This window comes from Scleropages formosus, chromosome 6 (genome assembly GCF_900964775.1).
Source record: "Scleropages formosus chromosome 6, fSclFor1.1, whole genome shotgun sequence".
NCBI classification, from domain to species: domain Eukaryota; kingdom Metazoa; phylum Chordata; class Actinopteri; order Osteoglossiformes; family Osteoglossidae; genus Scleropages; species Scleropages formosus.
In genome coordinates, this window is record NC_041811.1 from 21,276,363 (window position 1) to 21,295,948 (window position 19,586).

At 38.6% G+C, this 19,586-nt stretch overlaps 1 protein-coding gene across 1 annotated transcript in view; it reads left to right on the top strand.

The window, feature by feature from the left end:
- The first annotated feature begins 882 nt into the window (after positions 1-882).
- unc5da (unc-5 netrin receptor Da) overlaps positions 883-19,586 on the top strand; it is a 119,485-nt gene continuing 100,781 nt past the window's right edge. The window contains exon 1 of the mRNA XM_018736713.2: positions 883-1,298. Coding sequence (XP_018592229.1) covers positions 1,217-1,298 — 82 coding nt within the window. The 5' untranslated portion in view covers positions 883-1,216. The remainder of the gene's footprint in view (positions 1,299-19,586) is intronic.

Below are 19,586 nucleotides of genomic sequence, written 5' to 3' on the forward strand. Positions count from 1 at the left end.
CCAGGGCCTGTCAACAGCAAGCAGGAGCAGCACAGAAGTGGATATACTTTGTGCACACCAGCAGCAGTGTGTATGAGTGTATGTTTTTCTTTTCTTTTCTTTTTTATTTTATTTTATGAGGGAGGAGCATTAGTTTGCCTTGTGGTTGGAGCTACTCTCTTTGTATGCAGGGCAGAGGTTACATGCTTAAATCCCACTTCCAGCTATAGTCCCCTTCACCAAGATAGCCTGAATTGCTGCTGCAAAAATTACCCAGCTGGGTAAGTAATTGTGTCAGTTAAATGAATGAAAACATTTTGTTCCTACAAATGGGAACCTAACATTGATTTTGTCCGATGACAGCGCTATAGGACCCGCAAGTGTTTAGGAAACAGACCGCACATTTTTGTCCTATGAAATAACGGAAAACAGTCCAAGCATCACGGATCACGACTCAGCACGACCTCTTCAGGCAAACCAGTTACTTCTAGTTATTTCTTAAATTCTCACTTATATAACAGTATGCACGTTAACAGCTGGTCTACGTGTTTGTCACACACAAGCTTTCTTGTGAAAAAGTCAGTTGCTAATGATCATGGTCCCGTCACTTTTTTATGCTGCACGGTTAGAGATTCGACACCGGCGAAGCGGCGATAATGTCCGACAGTTCGAAAGCTTTGTTTGAAAGGATACGTGCGAGTTCCCTACAGCCAAATTTTGCCCACATTTATTATTTGTGCTACTTTGTCAGCGCGGACTCCTCGTGTTGGTGAGGTTACAGCGCGTCACGGAGTGCCGCGACTCGGTGACTCACACTGCAGCCTTCGTTCGTCCGTCGTGAACCGATAATTTCACGGTTCCCTCAAAAATCCGCCTCATCCCGTTTTTTTTTTGTTTCCGAGGGCGAGGCATGGAGTGGCGGACAGCGGCGCGCGGCTCTGCTCCCCGCCCACCGAAAGCGATCGGCGCGCGCAGGGGCGCGAGCTGCCGGTCCCGCTCCGCTCAGCTCCTCTCTCTTCTCTCCGCTCCGCTCTAAGTTGGAGATCGCGGCGAGGAGGAGGAGGAGGAGGAGGAGGAGGAGGGATGCGGCTTCGGCTACAACAAGCTTCTCTCATAATATGAGAAGACAAAACACCCACCGTCAGATGAAGCAGCATCATCGCCCGCAGCCCAGTCAGAAATTTCAGTACAATAGCGGATAACTGGCTTGAAGAAGAAGGAAAGGAGTGCAGTAGTGATGGGGCCGTTTTCGGAGAGGTGCTCCTTTCTCTGGATCCTTTTATTCCTTCATTTCTGCGTGAGAGCTGTGACATCCAGAGGTAGGAGACCGGCGGATCCACGCGTTTAGTTCTATAATACTAGCTCACATGATGATCTGTGTTGTGATGCGCTTCTTTTCCAAATTGAACTTTAATTCCATACATAGCCAGCCTGTCTTCTTCTTCTTCTTCTTCTTCTTCTTCTTCTTCTTCTTCTTCTTATTATTATTATTATTATTATTGTTGTTGTATATGATGTTATTTTAGAACGAATTGCCCCACACCGTTCAGTTTGGAAAGTTAGTTCATGAGATCCTGCATATCAGCATCCAAGTTTTCGATTGTATAAAACATATTCATTATTAATCCCGTTCTTATAGAAGGGTGAATTAATATTATTGGTGTATATCAATATGCTTTTTTTTTTTTTTTGTTCACCTTTTTGCCTGGGTCATGTGTGTGGTATTATTAACAGAATATGTCACATTTTGCTGAATGCAACAGGCTTAAAGACAAAACAACCAATTCTCTAAACAAAACACATTTGGAAGAAAATGCTGTGTATTTGTTTGGAAATGTTTTGTAATTTTTGCCCTATGTGCGATTCATGACTTGCTGCATGTAGTGTGTGGATGTATATCCATGGTTGGAAAATTACACAAAAAAAAATAATAATAAAGTCTATAATTTGCTTGTTACATTCATGTCGCTTTTCAAAGGAGAAGAGCAGTGTATCTGATTATATGGCAGTACTGTATGTATTGTGAAGGGAGTATTGCAATTTCTTCAGTTATTCCTATCAGGGCAGCTATATTAAGAATAGTGTAGCCTGAGTGCCTGGTGAAAATGATATTTGTCAGGTAACAAGAAAATTATTACTTTAGAATGCTTTTTCTGGGAAATCCTTTGTGAGCTAAACGGGGAACATGTAGCATGGTTACAGAGAGAGCTAAAGGTTGTGGGTTCCTGTGCTTGGATGGGTCCCCTGGTATCAGCTGGGTACGCAACCTGAAGTGCTCCAGGACATGGATAAAATGGTAAACTGTAGAGTGCATTGGAGAAGTTACTGCAAAATAACTAAATCAGAATACCTGTGCATGTAAAAAAAAACAGCTTGAAGTGTCACCCTTTATAAACAAAGTCTCAGAAAAAAAAACAGTAATTCATTACCCTCTGATTTTTTACTGATTGTCTGAACCTGTAAATAAAGACCTTATTATTTAAACACTAGTTCTGAAACTGAAGATGCTCTGTTGAGGAAATACAAATTACAGACACATCATTTAGAAAGAATTTCAAAGAAAAAAATGTCTTACCCCCTTGGGAAATATCATTCAGGCCTTTATAGCTAGTCAGCATGAGAAAATGGTTAATGTAGTAATGTATCAATTATAATACCCTGGAGACAGGCTAGAGTATCCTGCTAGTTATGGCAAAGAAAAGCAAAGCAAAGCGATTTTTCACATTATTTGCGCTTTCACGGTCCATCTAAAAAGTATGTTGTATGGTTATCAGCAATACAACATAAGTCTACGATAAAATTCAGATAAAGCACAATTACTTGTCTATTGCCTGGATCCTATTCATTTTGTCAAGGCCATTTTATTTTTTTTCTCACCATTTTCTTTATCTGTGCTTGTGTGGTTTGTGAATAGACCATTTAAGCTGATAACAATCTTCAGAAAAAGGGAGAGTGTGAGAATTGTTAGAGAAAAGACAGTAAAGGACACCAGAGGAGTTTCTTCTTAGTTAATCCAACCTTAAAGCTAGTCTGTTTGCTTATGGGGCTAAATCAAAGCTATATGAATCTTACGCAGACCAGTACCCACCATCCATTCTCAGTCATAAGCTTAAGTAATGCAAGTGTACTGATGTCTGCTGTCAATCATTTTATTTGTTTTTTTTGTGAAGTTTAAAAATAGCATCTAAAACATATTTGTGAGGTGGTTCTAATTTCTGGTCCTGCAAAAGGGGAGAGGAAGAATTTAAAATACTGAAGGAAGGGACCAATAAAGAAATATCATAATATAATTAGTATTTTATTACTTCATTAACATGTGTATATAATTATAACTAATGTATTATATCATTGCTTGGAAAATAAATCTATCGTGTAAAAACATCACATAAAAATACAATAATGATTCTATATTTCATGGCCCATTTACCTCTGTAATATCTTATCAACTCGACTAATTGTATTTGAAGTACTTGCATCTTTGTTTTTTTTTTTTCATTTTATGTAGTGAATGGTAAGTCAAATGATTCTTCTTACAGTATGTGTGCTTATTCTTCAAATGTTAGCATTTTTTGCAATTCTTCTAGGATTAAGAATTAGGTAGTGGAGTTTTTCCTTGGATGTTGAAGAGTGAGACATTCCATAATCTTTCTAAAATCTGATAATGTCATTAAATGGTGACTACCCAACAGGTCTTTGACAATTTATCATGAACATCACATAATCAAGGGCTCATTGCCATGAGAAATCAGCTTTTTAAATAAGTACCCTCCAAATTCTGAGATAAAAACTAGTTTTTGTAGAAATTGATGGTTTTTACCTAGTTAATACTTTCAGAACTTATGCCACTGTAGCATAGTGATTATAGACATATATTATATTATATTATAGACAACCTAATGTTTGCTTATTCTTGTACTAGGAATGGCACTGTTGTAGTGTCTTTGAGTAGAAAAGGTATACTTAACTGGCTCCAGTAGACGTATACACCCGGGTAAATAGGTACAGCAATTACTAATGTTAGGAATACAATGTCATGAGCAAAAATGCTGTATCAGTAGGATTTTCTAACAGTATTTTTGTTCATTTTCATTAAAATTCATACATTTTTCTTCGGCTTTTTTTCCTCTTTTGGCTGCTGGATGGTATTCATTGTCAAATTTTCCTATTTATTTTCAATACTTCTGGACAGTGAATACGGAACAAGTATGGAAAAAGTAATACATACCTTTACAATAAGGATCTGCCTTGATGACCAGAACTGTGCACTTTGCCTGTTTAAAAAGGAAGATTTATGTCTAAGAAGGTTTTAGCACAATTACAGCTTATCACTTTCGGAAAAAGGGGAGATGTTGCAACTGCTGTTCCCAAAAGGAAAATATGTGTACATCCATGATTACCAGCTGGAGGCTAGGAGGACACATTATTGTGAAAATTGTACAATTCTAAACCAGGCAACCGCTTGAGTCTCCGTTGGGGGAGTTGAGAAGAGCTGCCACAACAGTGTTCTTGTTCAGCTAAATGCACATGTTGACATTTTGACAGTATAGCATGTTATCCAGCACAGCACAATGACTTTACCTGCTGTAGAAATGGACCTGTCTCTCTAAGAAGAAAGTACTCACATCATTGTAAGCTGGGCTGTCCCACAGGAATCTAAATGCTGTTTGCCAAGATATAGAGGTTGCTGTTCACAAAAGTAAAAGATAGCATGTCTTTAATTTATGTTTCAGTTTGCATCTGCTAGCAAGGTTTTACATTTTACATGTTTCATGGACTTTTGTGGACTTTAGCCAGAAGAAAATTGGTTTTTAGGTTGTTCTGTTCGACTTAGGGTGTGGCTCTGAGTTAACTCTAAAAGAATAAAATACTTTACATTTAGTTGGCTAAGTTTCAGAGCAAGTAGTTTAGAGGTAACATAGCCCCTGGGTTGTTGATTTGACTCTCATGCAGATTGTGTTTCTATGGTATTCACATGATTTTTTTGAGCTTCCATGTGACTGCTCCCAAATCCCAAGACATGCAGTTATGGTGAATTTGAAACTGTTGTGATGGACTGTAATCCAGTCCACACTATGCCATACCTCGTGTCTTGTACTTCCTGAGATTATATCTGGAACACCGTGACCCTAAACAATTTCTGAAAACGGAAAAATGAATTTTATATGAGTGTCTTGTTTTTCTAGCTTTTTTTCTTTTTATTACAGTGATTTTATATTTTTACGATTAGCAGGCAAATCTTAAATGCAAATTGTCTTGTGACACATTGTGTTAATATCATTGTTATCGTTTTACACTATGGTAAAAAGTAAAAAAGATTGTGTCTGTGTGACACTCTGTTAATATCTTTGTTGAACAAGTTCTGTTTTTTCCTCCCATTCAATTAACCTTATATTAACAGCTGTATGATCCAGGCAGCACATTTAGCTGAACTTCTGCAAAGCCTGAGGTTCTTGGAAAATAGCTGGGTCAGCATGTTTTAGCTAATGCCAGTAAGACCTAGTATTGATATCATAAAGGATAATAGTCAAGGAACTCCATAATGTGGCCTGCTGATCTCTCTGGAGCAGAAATATGATAATGCTACATATAAACGTTTGATGTTATTGCACTTGTGACAATACCCCTAAACTATGCACTTTAACTCATTATTTTAGTGCTCAGTCTAGAAGGTGGCTTATGGGTTACGGTTTATATGAATCTTAAGAGGAGATGGAAAAGAATACATTATTCAGGGATACCTATTTTGCACTTTCACCCTCTTTTCCAGTGGAGTTGTTCGGCAAAGTGTTAGCAGCATATGAACCCAGCCATAAGACATATTGAACTATGAAAAACTGTCACTGTGCTACCCTAGGTAGTTGTCTTCTATGTCATAAAACGGTTGTTATATCGGGAGCATTGATTAATGCTTGAGGGCGCGGTGGCGTAGTGGGTTGGACCTGGTCCTGCTCTCCCGTGGGTCTGGGGTTCGAGTCCTGCTGGGGGTGCCTTGTGGCGGACTGGCGTCCCGTCCTGGGTGTGTCCTCTCTCCCTCTGGCCTTACGCCCTGTGTTACCGGGTAGGCTCCGGTTCCTCGTGACCCCATATGGGACGAGCGGTTCCGAAAATGAGTGTGTGTGTGATTAATGCTTGGGAATAAATTTTATATGCTAACTTTTATAAACATCATAGTAAAACATTTTCTCACTTTTGCCACCTATAATATTTTTTTTGCTTGAAATGACATTGCTTGCATTTTATTATCTGCTCAGTAAGACACTCCAGACTCCTTGGTTGTCAATATCTGTATATTGTAGGTTGTGTATTTTGTTTTAGATGTAAAAATCAATAGCTGCCTTCTGTACCTGTGTTATGTGTGGCGCAGAATAACGATGCTTCCTCAAATGGAGTGAATGAAATGACAATTTTATTCTGCTGAGGAATGTGCAAGAATCATTTCAATGTAGTCTGAACTGCCTCAGCCTTATTTGTAATTTTTGCATGGACAACAACAGCCTGTAACAGGGAACTCAATGGATGGTTTTATGAAGTTAAAACAGGAAGGACAGAACACAAATCATGGTGAAGAGGTTATATCAAGAATTACGTCAATTGGTACTATGGGTATGGTATCACAAAATGGAGAGGGATAGAATTGGTTTGGGGTTATAAGGTCAGGATGCATTGTCTGAGGAGGTCAGGATGCATTGTATCCTTCCATTGCCTTTGAAATGTCACTAGATGAAGGCTTAAGGAAGCTGACTGGCTTCCTGAAAGGAAGACTAGACCAAGTGTCTCCCCTTTTAGACTATAGACGGTCATCGCAGAACAGGAGGCCTGAAGTGATGTTGACTTGACAACACACATGTCGGTGTTGACTGCAGGACCCAACAAAATTAGATGATATCATGAGTTCAAGTCTCCAGAGCTAGGAGCAAAAGGCTGGGAACAAAGTTAAAGCTTCAAATCTGGAACAGATATTGCTGAAGTCTGATTGGTCTGCTGTGCTGTATCACGTTTTATTTCCACTTTATGTAGCAATGTTTACACGTTGCTCTTAACAGAAGGGGCCAAATTTATTTTGTTTTGTATTTTGCTTTATTTTTTTGTAGTTGTGGGATGCACAGTTCATTTCCTACACATGGTAAGGCAATGAGGTGATTGCCACAGAAGTGGAAATGATGCCATTTCTCCTGAGGAGATCATTTATCCACAAATAATATGGAACTGCAAAGAATTGCTTTTTGGATGACATGAAATGCACTGCAAGGGCAGAAGAGATAAAAAAATGGCTTCACTTATCTGTATGCTTATTACAACTTGTACTTGCATTCATATGATCCTTCTAAACCTGTAGATCCATGCCAAAATTCATTCTGTAATGGTTCCTATCATGCCAGTTATTTCTAGTTAACCAAGTAACTAAAACATGTTTGCACATGCACACACACACACACACACACACACACACGGCACATGGCCCTCAAGTTTAACAGCTCATTTCGGGACAATCGTTTGCACTTACACTTTCTCAGAGCGGAAATTAACTCATATAAATCCTGAATTGAGTGAAACTGTCCAAGACTAAGAAACAAACGTTACCTGTATTCAAGCACAATATACAAATAGCCTGTAACCCTCCCTTTGTGCTCCTTCCACTCTCAATATGGAAATAAGATTCTAAATGGAGCCTTTTTGGGTAGTGACTTACACTGCATTGTCTCTGCCCATTGTTGACGGGTTAGGACAGGACACTTTTTGTCGTCTTCTCTGACTACGTTTTTTTTTCCCCACAGTGGCCCAAGACATACTGTGATCAATGGGGAAACTGAAGAGCACAGTGAAACAGAAAATACAGACTGTTCCAAAGTGTTCTACATAACTGTTGTGACAAGTTCCCTCAGCGATCAGCAACCCTTATTTACAATAACATTTGCTAATCATGTTTTTTAGCAAATAATGGCGAGCAGCTATCCATCATGCACAGTTGCGGAAATAATCACGTTAAGATACATCAGCTCCTTTCATACTGCTGAAATAACATGCAGCAATGAAACTAATAAGAATGAGAAATGTTACCTACCCTTACTGCAGGACAGAGGGCAAAAAGCACATGCTGTGACGACCAACTTGCATCACTTTTTTGTTCTGCTGTCATTGTTTTCTTCACTGTTTATACTCAATCTCAGTTTAAGCAAGAGGCATATTTGTCTTTGTTGGCTATGTATGTTTACCTGTTTCAGTTGAATTGCTGCTCAAAACAATCTTTCCATTACACCTGATCCTCATGAAGGTAAGATTGAGTATATGCCTGTGGATGTGGAGGAAGGGGGGTGGGAGGCAGACATTTTGTCATTTGATTTCTCCTAACTCTCTGCTGGCAGTGTTTTAAGCATATGAGGGCTTTCAGCCCTCTCTACTGAGCCAACTCATGCTTAGTTCATTTGGCATCTTTTGTTTGGTGATCAGTGGCTGTCGAACCCTGCGTGAGTCCTGCTGCAACAAAAACCAACAATGCATTGCTGACACAGCCGCCTGGTTAAGAGCATGTTAGAACTTTGCTCTTTGCTGAAAATTAATAAATGAATGCTGGAAACAAAAGTGGTGTTTTTATAAAACAATATGCTGAATTATTAAAAAATGATTCAGCGCAAATGAAAAGGCTAGAATGCACTTTTTTCGTTGCAGATGTATTTACATAATGTTGCTGAGACAGAGGATGGCAAAACAGGGTTAGAAACAACTTTTGTACAGTTTGTGAAGAAGGTAAATTTTGTCTTCTTTCAGTGTAGTCTTCTGTTAATGTGTCAGAAAACCAGAATAACATGTCTTTTAACTTGTTGTTATGGCCAGAGTTAGAATAGTACTGTTTTACGAATATTGTACAGTTTTATAAAGTATTTAATATATTTGGTAATATCAACACCTTTTATCATTTTATATACCTTTTATATACAGGTATGTGTGTGATATGTGGGATATGTGTGATATGTATATGTGTGCATATATGTATATATATACTGTATATGTGTGTGTATATACGGGTATGTGTGTGCTTGTGTGTATGTTTGTATGTATGTATGTATTTAGTATGTTGCATGTTTTTCACACATTGACATTCTACCTGTGTGATTTAATTGACATTGGCAGTCTAAATTTTACACTATGAAAAAGTCAAAAGATTGTTTTAATGTTACTGTATTGTGAGTATGAGTTTGACTGAGTAGCACAGATTTCTTGTGTTCCACCATGAAAGGGGGATGTACATATTTATCGCTCTTTAAAAATAATTTTTTTTATAAAGAGACCTTTCCTTTCCAGGTGAAATTTACCGTCAAAATACACATGTTTCTGTAACTTTTAGGGGTTGTTAGCTTGGAACTGCAGCTTTTTCCAGAACAGAAAGGAAAGGTCATTGTCTTCAGGCCTCTAATTAATTTGACAGAAAAATGTGTTTGGAACATCCCCCAGATGCCTTTTGTTAATGTGTTTACTCAGCTTTCCTTTTAATTGGAGGTCTGAATTAACTAAATGTTAAAAAATATCGTGGAAGGGTAAAGAAACTCAACTTTAGATTAAGAATTTAATGTCAGGAATAAGATTATCTTGTTTCTTCATTGATATGTTGATCCAGTGCAGTTTCACCCATTTATACACACACACACACACACACACATTTTCAGAACCGCTTGTCCCTTACGGGGTCACGGGGAACCGGAGCCTACCCGGCAACACAGGGCGTAAGGCCAGAGGGGGAGGGGACGCACCCAGGACGGGACGCCAGTCCGTCACAAGGCACCCCAAGCGGGACTCGAACCCCAGACCCACCGGACAGCAGGACTGCAGTCCAACCCACTGCGCCACCGCACCCCCCCCATTTATACAAATGAATATTTTACTGCAGCAATTTAGGATAAGTACTTTTCTCTAGGGTGCTACAACAAGGCCTCCCACTGGACATGAGTCGGCCACCATCTCTTCATTGCTTTCACCTAAAATTGGAGGAAAGTTCCAAGATCATATGAATTTTTCCACAGGCCATGTGAATTCTAAGCAGATGGTTACAGAGCAGAAGTTAACAACTACCCAAAAAATGTAAATCTTCTGAGAGGGAAATAGATGGTTGCATAAAGCTAACAAATTTGTTTATGGACGATATGAATTCTACTTAAAAATTCAAGGAGTTTATTGTCACTGAAATAAACGTATCTTTGCCTGTTCTAACTTTTCGAGATGCTGTGATAATATCCTGTTTGAATGGTCTTTTTTTCTACATTCATCGTACAAGGTTAATTTCCAGTATATATTCCAGTATATACACTGTTTTAGTGTGAAACATTTTACTTTGTATGGTTTTAATAATTTGCCAACTGCCTGCTCACTTCTGTAAGGAAGTTCCTCATAAGGCAGCCTACCACAGGTCTTATTCAGCTTCCAGTTTTAATTCCAGTATGTAACCAGTCCATTCTCATTGCTCTAACAACATCATTAGAGTTGAATAACTAAGTAAAATTACAAACTAGGCCTTTTTCATGTGGGTTTCACTGAAAGACATCGGAAATTACACGTGTGTAGAGATGGATGTTCTTATTCTGAAATAATATTTGACGTTCTCAATATGAATTTGTGTATGGTACATTCAGAATCTGAGCTCTGGAAGTGTATCGTGATCAAAATCAGTGTAGTGGAATGAACTTAATCTCTCCCTCAGAACTGCTGAATCTCTTTCAGCATTTAAGAAGGGTCTTAAAACACATTTCTTTCAGACCCACTTCTCTTCTATCTGCTCCACAAACATGTGCTGTATTAGCTGTTAAAATTACCTTTCTATTTCGTGTCAACTGTATGCAGCATCTTCTATGATGTACACCAGCAGAAACAGTGGTACTGGAGAAAGTGACCATGCTTAGACATCATGTGTCCACATCTATAACTCTTCATTTGCTGGTGAAATCCAGTTTTGTTGTATGTCATTTTTGCCCAAAACTGTCTTTTAACTGATTACATGTCAAAGTAATGACTTGCAGTTGTTCTTCAGAAAGGGGGGTGCAGTGGTGCAGTGGGTTGGACCAGGTCCTACTCTCCAGTGGGTCTAGGGTTCGAGTCCCGCTTGGGGTGCCTTGTGGTGGACTGGCGTCCTGTCCTGGGTGTGTCCCCTCCCCCTCTGGCCTTACGCCCTGTGTTGCCGGGTAGGCTCCGTGACCCCGTATGGGACAAGCGGTTCCAAAAATGTGTGTATGTGTTCTTCAGAATTTGCTTCTGCATTCATTTAAAATAACCTCAACAAGATATAAATATTTAGCAAAATCAATCTGATTTCAATATTTAAACTATTAGCCTAGCTATTATTATGTTAAAAAAAAAAAAAATTACTTTCCTTTCCAGTGGGAAAGAAACTTTGGTTGATAGGATTAAACATTTCTACCTTCTACAGCTTGCAAGGCTGCAGCCAGGGGGATGCTGGAAAGTGTCATGAAACTGTTGGTAAAGTTTATAGTTGTGATAATGTTGTGTGAAATCCTGGCTTAATATTTATCTGGAGGTGGGGGAGGGATGAAACATAATTGGAAGCACGGGTTCAGGAGGAATGCCAACTGCAGCATGGAATGTCCAACTTTGATCATCTGTGGTTGACCTCAGTGATACAACACAGGCTCCCTGGGGCAACTTGGCCGCCTGCACCGCCTTGTTTTCCTGTTTTATCGCGTCCGCTTTTGGCTGAACTCCAGCCCTTCCTCCTGTGCATCTTGGAGGGGTCTCTCTCTGTTCGTCCTCCTTTACCTCTAGCTGGCAGCCATTTTTTGATCCGGTGTCAGGGTTCTCCGCAGGCGGCCCCGCCGTGGATCCCGCTGCGCCTCCGCTCTGAGCCTGTTATTTTTCATCTATGCCTCCCAAGATGCATCGCTGTTTATTTCCCTCGCACCTCAGTGCCGGGGGGGTCAATGTGATTCTTGTTTTTTGATGCCTTGTTTGCGAGTCGAGAAAGCCGAAAAGGGGAAAAGGAGAAGTTATGAATGTGTAACCTCTCAAAGCCTTTCTTTCCCCGTAGGAAATAACAAAGGTCTGAAATCAGTGCAGTATGCAACACAATCTCCTGGACACAGCTCACTTAAATGAATGTTCAGAGAACTCTTCAGTACTTTTTCATCATTAATCAGGGCACAATGAGATTAAATGGTCTTGTCACGTAAAATGGAAGTGTTACCTTCTTTATTACAGTGAATAAGAACAGTAGGATTGTTTAAAACTGCAAAACAATAAATGTACAAAGGACACATAGTACATCTGTGGGAAGATTACGCAACAAGAATTCTTTGTGGTTTTTATTCAAAGAACAAAATGTTCAAACTGTCTTTAAAATTTTAGATTTAAAAAAAAATGAAAATTGACTTTGGAAAGAATGTAGGAGGATATCGAGACCCCCATACGGGGTAAGGAAACTATTTAATAGAAATAAAGTCTGCTTTGCGCTCTGACAAGTGTTTCCTCGTGTTGTGTTAAGGAAGTCATATCTCAGCAATTGTGCTGGCCTCTTTTCACATCTTTAAGAATATTTCACCTTCATACTCTTAACTTTTAATGTGCTTAACTGATATAATCCTTAGAGTACACTCAGTGGTAGGGTGAGGATTTATGTAAAGTTTATTCCAAATAGAATTATTGCAGCACTGTGGTCAGCTTGTAACCTAAAGGTTGTTGATTTTAATTCCAGGTCGAAAAGTGTGAAAATAATGAAATTGTCAGCTAAGTAACTGTTCGAATTTGGTGAATAGTTGTTCCACTTTACTTGTATTTAGTTGCTATCTTTGTTATGGGTTTTTGCATCAGTTGGCAGGATTATTTTACTCAGTTTTCATCTTCCATTCAATTTATTAACGCTAAAATTCGGAGTACAGCTGAAGAGTGCCAATTTATTCCTGTGGAATGCTGTATTTAAGTGGTAAAACAGTTGCTTCACACTGATGCTAAAGGCTGTTTGTCTTTTATAAAGGCCTACTGTAATTCAAAGTGGTGCTATTCCAGCAAGGCACTAAAAGCACCATTGATGTATTTAGTTTAACATTCTTCAAAACATTAGGAATGAATCAGCAAGTTAACCAATTGGGAATTAAATGCAGCAACTCCGGAGGCACAATTAAGACTGATTGCTTAAGAAAAAAAAGTCCACCTTGGCAAGTAGTTCAGCGTGAATGTGTTCTGTAATTAAATGAAAAATGAATGAGGGGATCAGAGCCAGCAGCATAAAGACATTTTGGAGGAAAATGTAAAAAAAAAAAAAAGAAAAAAAAAATCTCTGCTCTTGTGTGGTGTTTTGACTGACGACATACAAAAACATGGCCCAGGAGAGCCTGTCAGACATGACTGATGTGTGAGATTCAAGTCATTCAGGCTTGAATTTGCTGATTGCTAACACTCTGTTAAATATACTGTTAAATATTTAAGTTTATCATCACATGTGTGATTGGAGTTCAGGATATGGACTTGTTCAAGTCCCACTATGGGTTCTGATTTTGTATCTTTCTGAAACATGCTTATACTGAATTTCTCCATGGTCACTTTAAACTAATTGCAGCTTATTGATGCTTGGTGCTGTAATGATGAAGCATTCTCCCCAGTCTTATCAGTTTATTTAACCAGCACAACTGATGGAAGGTACTTTCTCAAACATACTACATCAGTAGCCAAGAGCAGGTTTTCAATGGACTACCTTCAGGTTGCAAGTCATGATTTTAACCTCCGTGTTGTCAGCTGCCCCGGGCATACTACCTACCTTCTAATTCCTTTTCGTATATGAATGTGAAATCCATTGCTAATCTATTTTTCTTTCACATATTCTTGGTTTACATGTACATTTCACTGGGTTATTGCCCATTTGTTTCAACATATACATTATAATTTGCATTGTGATACAGTTTCCTTTTTTGCTGCATACAGGAAGAGAGTGAGAAAAAGGGATTTGCCAACACAAATATGTCAATGAAACTGCAAGCATGAAAAATAAATAAAACAATAATAATTTTTAACAGTCATTCTCAATTTGTTGAACGACCCTGTGAAAAATATTTGTAGTGCAGGATTAAATATGTTAACAGAAAGCATTGAATTAAAGCAAATGAAGTCATTTATATAAATGTTAATGATTATTGATAAATAAAGACTGAAGGAACTACATTATTGTCCTGAATTAAATTAAATGTGTATAAATCTAGCACTCTCCTAATACAGCTAACTCAAATGACAAACATGCAGAGCATAAAGCTCCTTTCTTTCTTCTTTTTTTACTGTGGCTTAATGCCTAAAATAATGTTTTAACTATATGGCAGCTATATTTAAACAAGTCAGATTAAAATTTCTGTTTATCCTAGACTGTTCTGTGGTTTGATGTGTTTTTATTTTATTTTTGGAAGGGGGGGGGTGTATCTGATTAAAAACGGTGACGCTTTCACAGCTGGATAGATTTTAAGGGACAGAAACTCCTTTCAAAGTGTAATGTTTTCAACAAGGACTCTGGAGAGGCTACGATGAATCATTGTAAGGTTGTAAACGGATGTAAGTCCACTGCCAGATTTTCTCATCCTATTATCCAGTCAATTACAGAGAGATGTGGGGAAGACCTGATGTCACATTTGATTTATTCTTTCCCTTTCACTAATGCAAGGCGAAGGCCGGAACAATTTTTTAGGCAAGTGGCCCAGAAATCACATGCAAAATAACAATCATCCACATCATACTGGAGGATTTAAAATTTTTGAATTACCTGAAGAGTTTCAAAGGTGATAGATTGTCACTCAGTAATGGCCCAACCAAAACCTCATAGAAGTGTAGAAAGCTTACCTGTGAAAAAAGTTAGATATATATCTAAAGATATTATCAAAATATGAATGTTGGGAACCTCAAAAACTGTCATTACCAACTAATGTCAACAACTGCTTGTCCCGAGTTGGATCATGGCAAGCCAGAGCCTACCCAGCGACATAGGGCGCAGGGTGAGGGAGGGGACACACCCAGGACAGGATGCCAGTCCGTCGCAAGGAACCCCAAGCAGGGCTCAAACCCCAGACCTGCCACACAGCAAGCACTGCGCCACCACTCTCCCCCCACTGTCTTAACTAAAGAGGTTAAGGCCTTTTCATCACATTCTCAATTTCCAATCAAAATACATGGGTTCAAATCATTGCTTCTGTTGTAAATGTGAGCATGGTAATTACTCTGAATTACTTCAGTTTAAACTGTATGTGTAAATAATTGTAAATTGCTTACTGTAAAAACCTACAAACACATAGCAACATTAAAAAGATAATTACAGAACACAACAAATTCATTTAACATCATCACATTGACAGTCATAATCATCTATTAATGTCAATGTAATATCACAACTGAAACAGCAGATTCAATATTAATTTTAGTATTAAATCCTTTATCTTCTCCTTTTCTCAAACTTATAGTGACTTACAAATTCCACTGCATAAAGAACTACTGCCTTTTCTTCTCCTAATGCATTTACTAAAATTAAATATTAACATCAGATGTACAATTGTGTGGTCTATTGATTGCATATCATGGTCTGATGTACACACACAAATACATGAATGCAATACACGTTTATCGTGAAGTTCTCTACTGAGGAGTTCTGTTGTATAACAGAAGCTACTGCCTTAAAATCTCCACAGGCCTCTCCCATTGCTTGAAGAAGACTGTAAGGGTTACGATCATACACTTTCCATTTCCAACAGGAGAAGACCTCATCAGCTGAATTCAGGAAAGGAGAATATGGTGGAACGAACACCATCCTGAAATGTGGGTGATGCTCAAACCACTCCTTCATCAGCGCGGAATGGTAGAATGGCACATTGTCCCAAACAACTACAAAATCTCAATCCATTTGCTTCTGGTCAACCTGCGGGAAGAGGATTTCATTGAGGGAGTTCAAAAAAATTTGTATCCTTTCGGTGTTGTATGGCCCCGAGACAGCATAGTGTGCCATAACACCAGTAGTTGAAACTGCGGCAGACATGGTGATGTTGCCTCCCTGCTGTCCAAGGACATTAACTGTGGCACGATGGCCAATCACATTCCTCCCTCTTCTCCTTTTTTTGTTAAGATTGAAGCCAGCTTTATCAATATACTGGTACTCAAAATGAGTATCACTGCTATCCAACTCCAAACTCCTCAAGAGTAAGAACACAAGGAACAATAAGTAATGCCATTGATTGCAAAGTTTATACTGTAATTGTTGCAGAACAGTCTGGGTTCCCCCTTTGACACAGCACTATGCCCAGAGATACCTGAATTTTTCCACTTACAGTGGAATAGTATATAGACAATATCTTTGTATTTACGGTAAAAGTGCAGTAACTGTGGCTTACACGTACTTGAACAAACTGGAATCGCAACTCCTTCACTCTGATAGAGTTCCTCTCAAAGGGCGCTTTGTATACCTGCTTCATCCGGATGTCATTTCTCCCTACAACATGATCAGTTGTGGCAAGACTGCATTGCTGAATATTCTGGTTGTCCTCTATTATTCTTTGTTTTGAGGCGGATGGTGTTGTTCTGGACCACCATGTCAACAATGGCATGCTCTTGTTCAACTGAAAAGAGTCTTGTTCGTCCACCTGAATGTTGTCGAACTTCCATTCTGACAAATGTTTGGACGAGTATAAACATTTATAGTAGAGAACTAGAGCACTAGAGTCTAACTATAGCAGTACAATGGTATGGTTACTTACCAGTTTTCACTCTGAAATGTGTGGATAATTGAAGTCACTGTGGATCTGTTTCTGTTGGGCTGAACTCTCTGCCCAGCCTCTCTGAAGGAGAGACCATGATTTATGACATGGTCAGTTAGGGTGGCCCTCATTTCATTTGAAACCTGTCTGTACTCAATCCTTTTGCCTCTCCTCCCTCCTCTTCCACCCTGCTGTCCCCTTCCTTTCTGCTTATGTCTTCTTACATTTTCTTCTCTTGCTCCTTCCACTACACCATTGCCCTCCACTCTACCCATCTCTTCTCCCTCTATTCCTCTCCCTTCTCCTCTTCCTACATCCTCTCCTCCTTTCCCCTCATCTCCCTCTACCTATTCCTCTCTTCATCTTCCTCTACCCTTTCCACCACCTCTCACTCTTACATGTCTTCCTTTTCCCCTTCTCATTCTTGTTCTTATTCTTTGTCTTTTTTCTTTTCCCCTTTTATAATTGCAGGAATTGTGATAACTGTGTAATCAATTAGGAAATTTGCATTTTCTGTGTTGTGTGTATTACTAAACCATCAGATATCAATTTGGGGCTCACTGAGAGCATACCATGTGTAACTGAGCATTGAACAAATGACAGAGTTTTGCTTTTTGTGTTTTGCGTAGTGGTACATAAATGTTTGTGATTTGTGTTAAACCAATGAAAGACATGCAATTGCTTTTTTTCCTCATATATTACAGTTCTGGTTGGCTGTATGAACTGTTGTGCAAACATTGCAGAATTTTGTGCACAGTGTTTTGGGGAAAGTATACATGTCAGCAAGCAGTATGAGATAGACAAGAACTTACAATCTATTTAGGACAATGAATGAAGTGTTCAGATGGCTGTGTTAATTGTTTTGAGATCAGTGACCGGAGCTTGGAGTAATGTGTCAAATCGATCGAGAAAAACTGTAAGTACCTTGCTCGGAGATACAGTACTACAGTTGTAAGTGGGATGTAAACCTGCGTCATTTGATTCCTTATAAAAATAAACAGTGAACATGTAAATGTTAGCCCAGTTGTTTAAATCACTCTGACAGAAAATTAGGTGCCGTGTTCTTTTAGGGAACTGACTTTTGAGAACTGACTCACGGTGCTTGTGAAGCTTGCTAAGGTGTGTGAAACTTGACAAAAAATTGTGACTGGTGAGGGACCACAAAGAGTGATTTTACATAGGGAAGATCTGGAAAAATTGACTGGGACATATTCTTTGTGACCTGCCCCTCAGCATGATGTACCCTCCAGCCAGAAAAGGTTTAAATAAAATGAGATGTAGATGTTGTCCGTCCTCCGTCCTCCCTTTGTGCTGCCATGACCACGAACACACGTACACTTACAGTATTGTAAAAGGAGGTTTAACCTCACAATCAAATGGACATCATGTAGCATCAGACGTTTGTTTATAACGTTACACCAGGCCTAATTGTTCTGTATAAAAAAACCTTTTTTTGAAAAAAAAAAATGTAGGAGACCCATTTTTCATCTATGAATTGATCATTTATTCCAGAAGAAAGAATTGCAATTTGATCTCGTCGCAATGTGAATAAAGGAATTTGCACGTTTAGTGACAAGTGTATAATACTGTAAAAGAATTATAGTTTATCTTGGCCCAAAAAGTAACCCCCCCATCACAATTTCTGGAGTTGTAAAACAGAATTTGGAAAGTTTAATTCCTTCCGCCAAAGAATACTCTGCTCCCTGCAGAATACATTGCTTGTGATAACATGCCAGTTCTTACCTTTGATGGAGGAGTACTGTAACTAAATCGCTCATGTGGGCTAGGTAAAGCAACTGTGACTTGAGGTCTGCTAGAAATCAGGCAAGGGTTCTTCCTACGCAAAGTTCACTGAAGTAACCACAAGAGAAAATACTGTTCTAAAATTTTATTTTACATTGAGAGCAAAATTAATGCTTGTTTGCATCTTCCAGATGCATTAAAAACTGTTTTTCTGTTGTTCAATGAATGAAATTAATTACCAAAATATAGAATGAACGGACCACACATATTAAAAATTAAACGAAAAGCCATGCATTGAGGAAATAAATGTTAATTTCCCACTAAACTACTTTTATTACACAGAATATATTTAATTATTTATTTTCTGCATAGAGAAGCCAAACCGTTTTTAGAAGTAATTTTCCTTGTTACTGCTCTTTTGTTGGTTCATGTTGAGAGAAAAGCGCGAGCGACACAATCATTACATATCTAAGCAGGCAGTATGAGCTGTAATAGCCATACACTTGTAAAGTCTGAGCTGAACTGAATTTGAGTTATTTTACTAAACTCTGTTCAATTTGCCTATTAATTTAATATTTATTTTTAATTTCACTTCATTTTTTTAAAATAGAGAATGCATTTTTACAGTATAAAGATATTCTGGTGTTCAGAAGCATCAGCTGCTGCTGTTGCAGCACAAACATTACCCATGTTAGAAATCAGGGGTAGGGGAAGTAAGAGCAGTGGGCAGAGGAGTGGTTAGACCCAATAAGAACCCACGTTTGAGTCTTCGGCTATTATACACCAAAACAAGGTACTTAACCTATATTGTGACAATGGCATACCTGTACAATTCGGCAAGTAAGTAGCCTAAAATAGAAATCTAATTGTAAACAGCACTGGAGAAAAACATAAGCTGCACGAACAATGTTCATCAAAAGCTGAAAAAAACCTTTTGTTCTCTTTGAAAGGGAGATCAATGTACAGTATCATGAAAAAGTCTTTTCATTACATATTATTTTATTTTGAGTTTTTTTGAGATTCTTGGGTCATGTGGCGCCGTGTGATTTTTAGTTGCCTGGAAGTGAAGTGCTGCACAAAGCGGATATGCTTCAGGATAAAGTACCACTAATACTGCTAATACCACTGTCCTTCAAAATCCTCATAATCTTT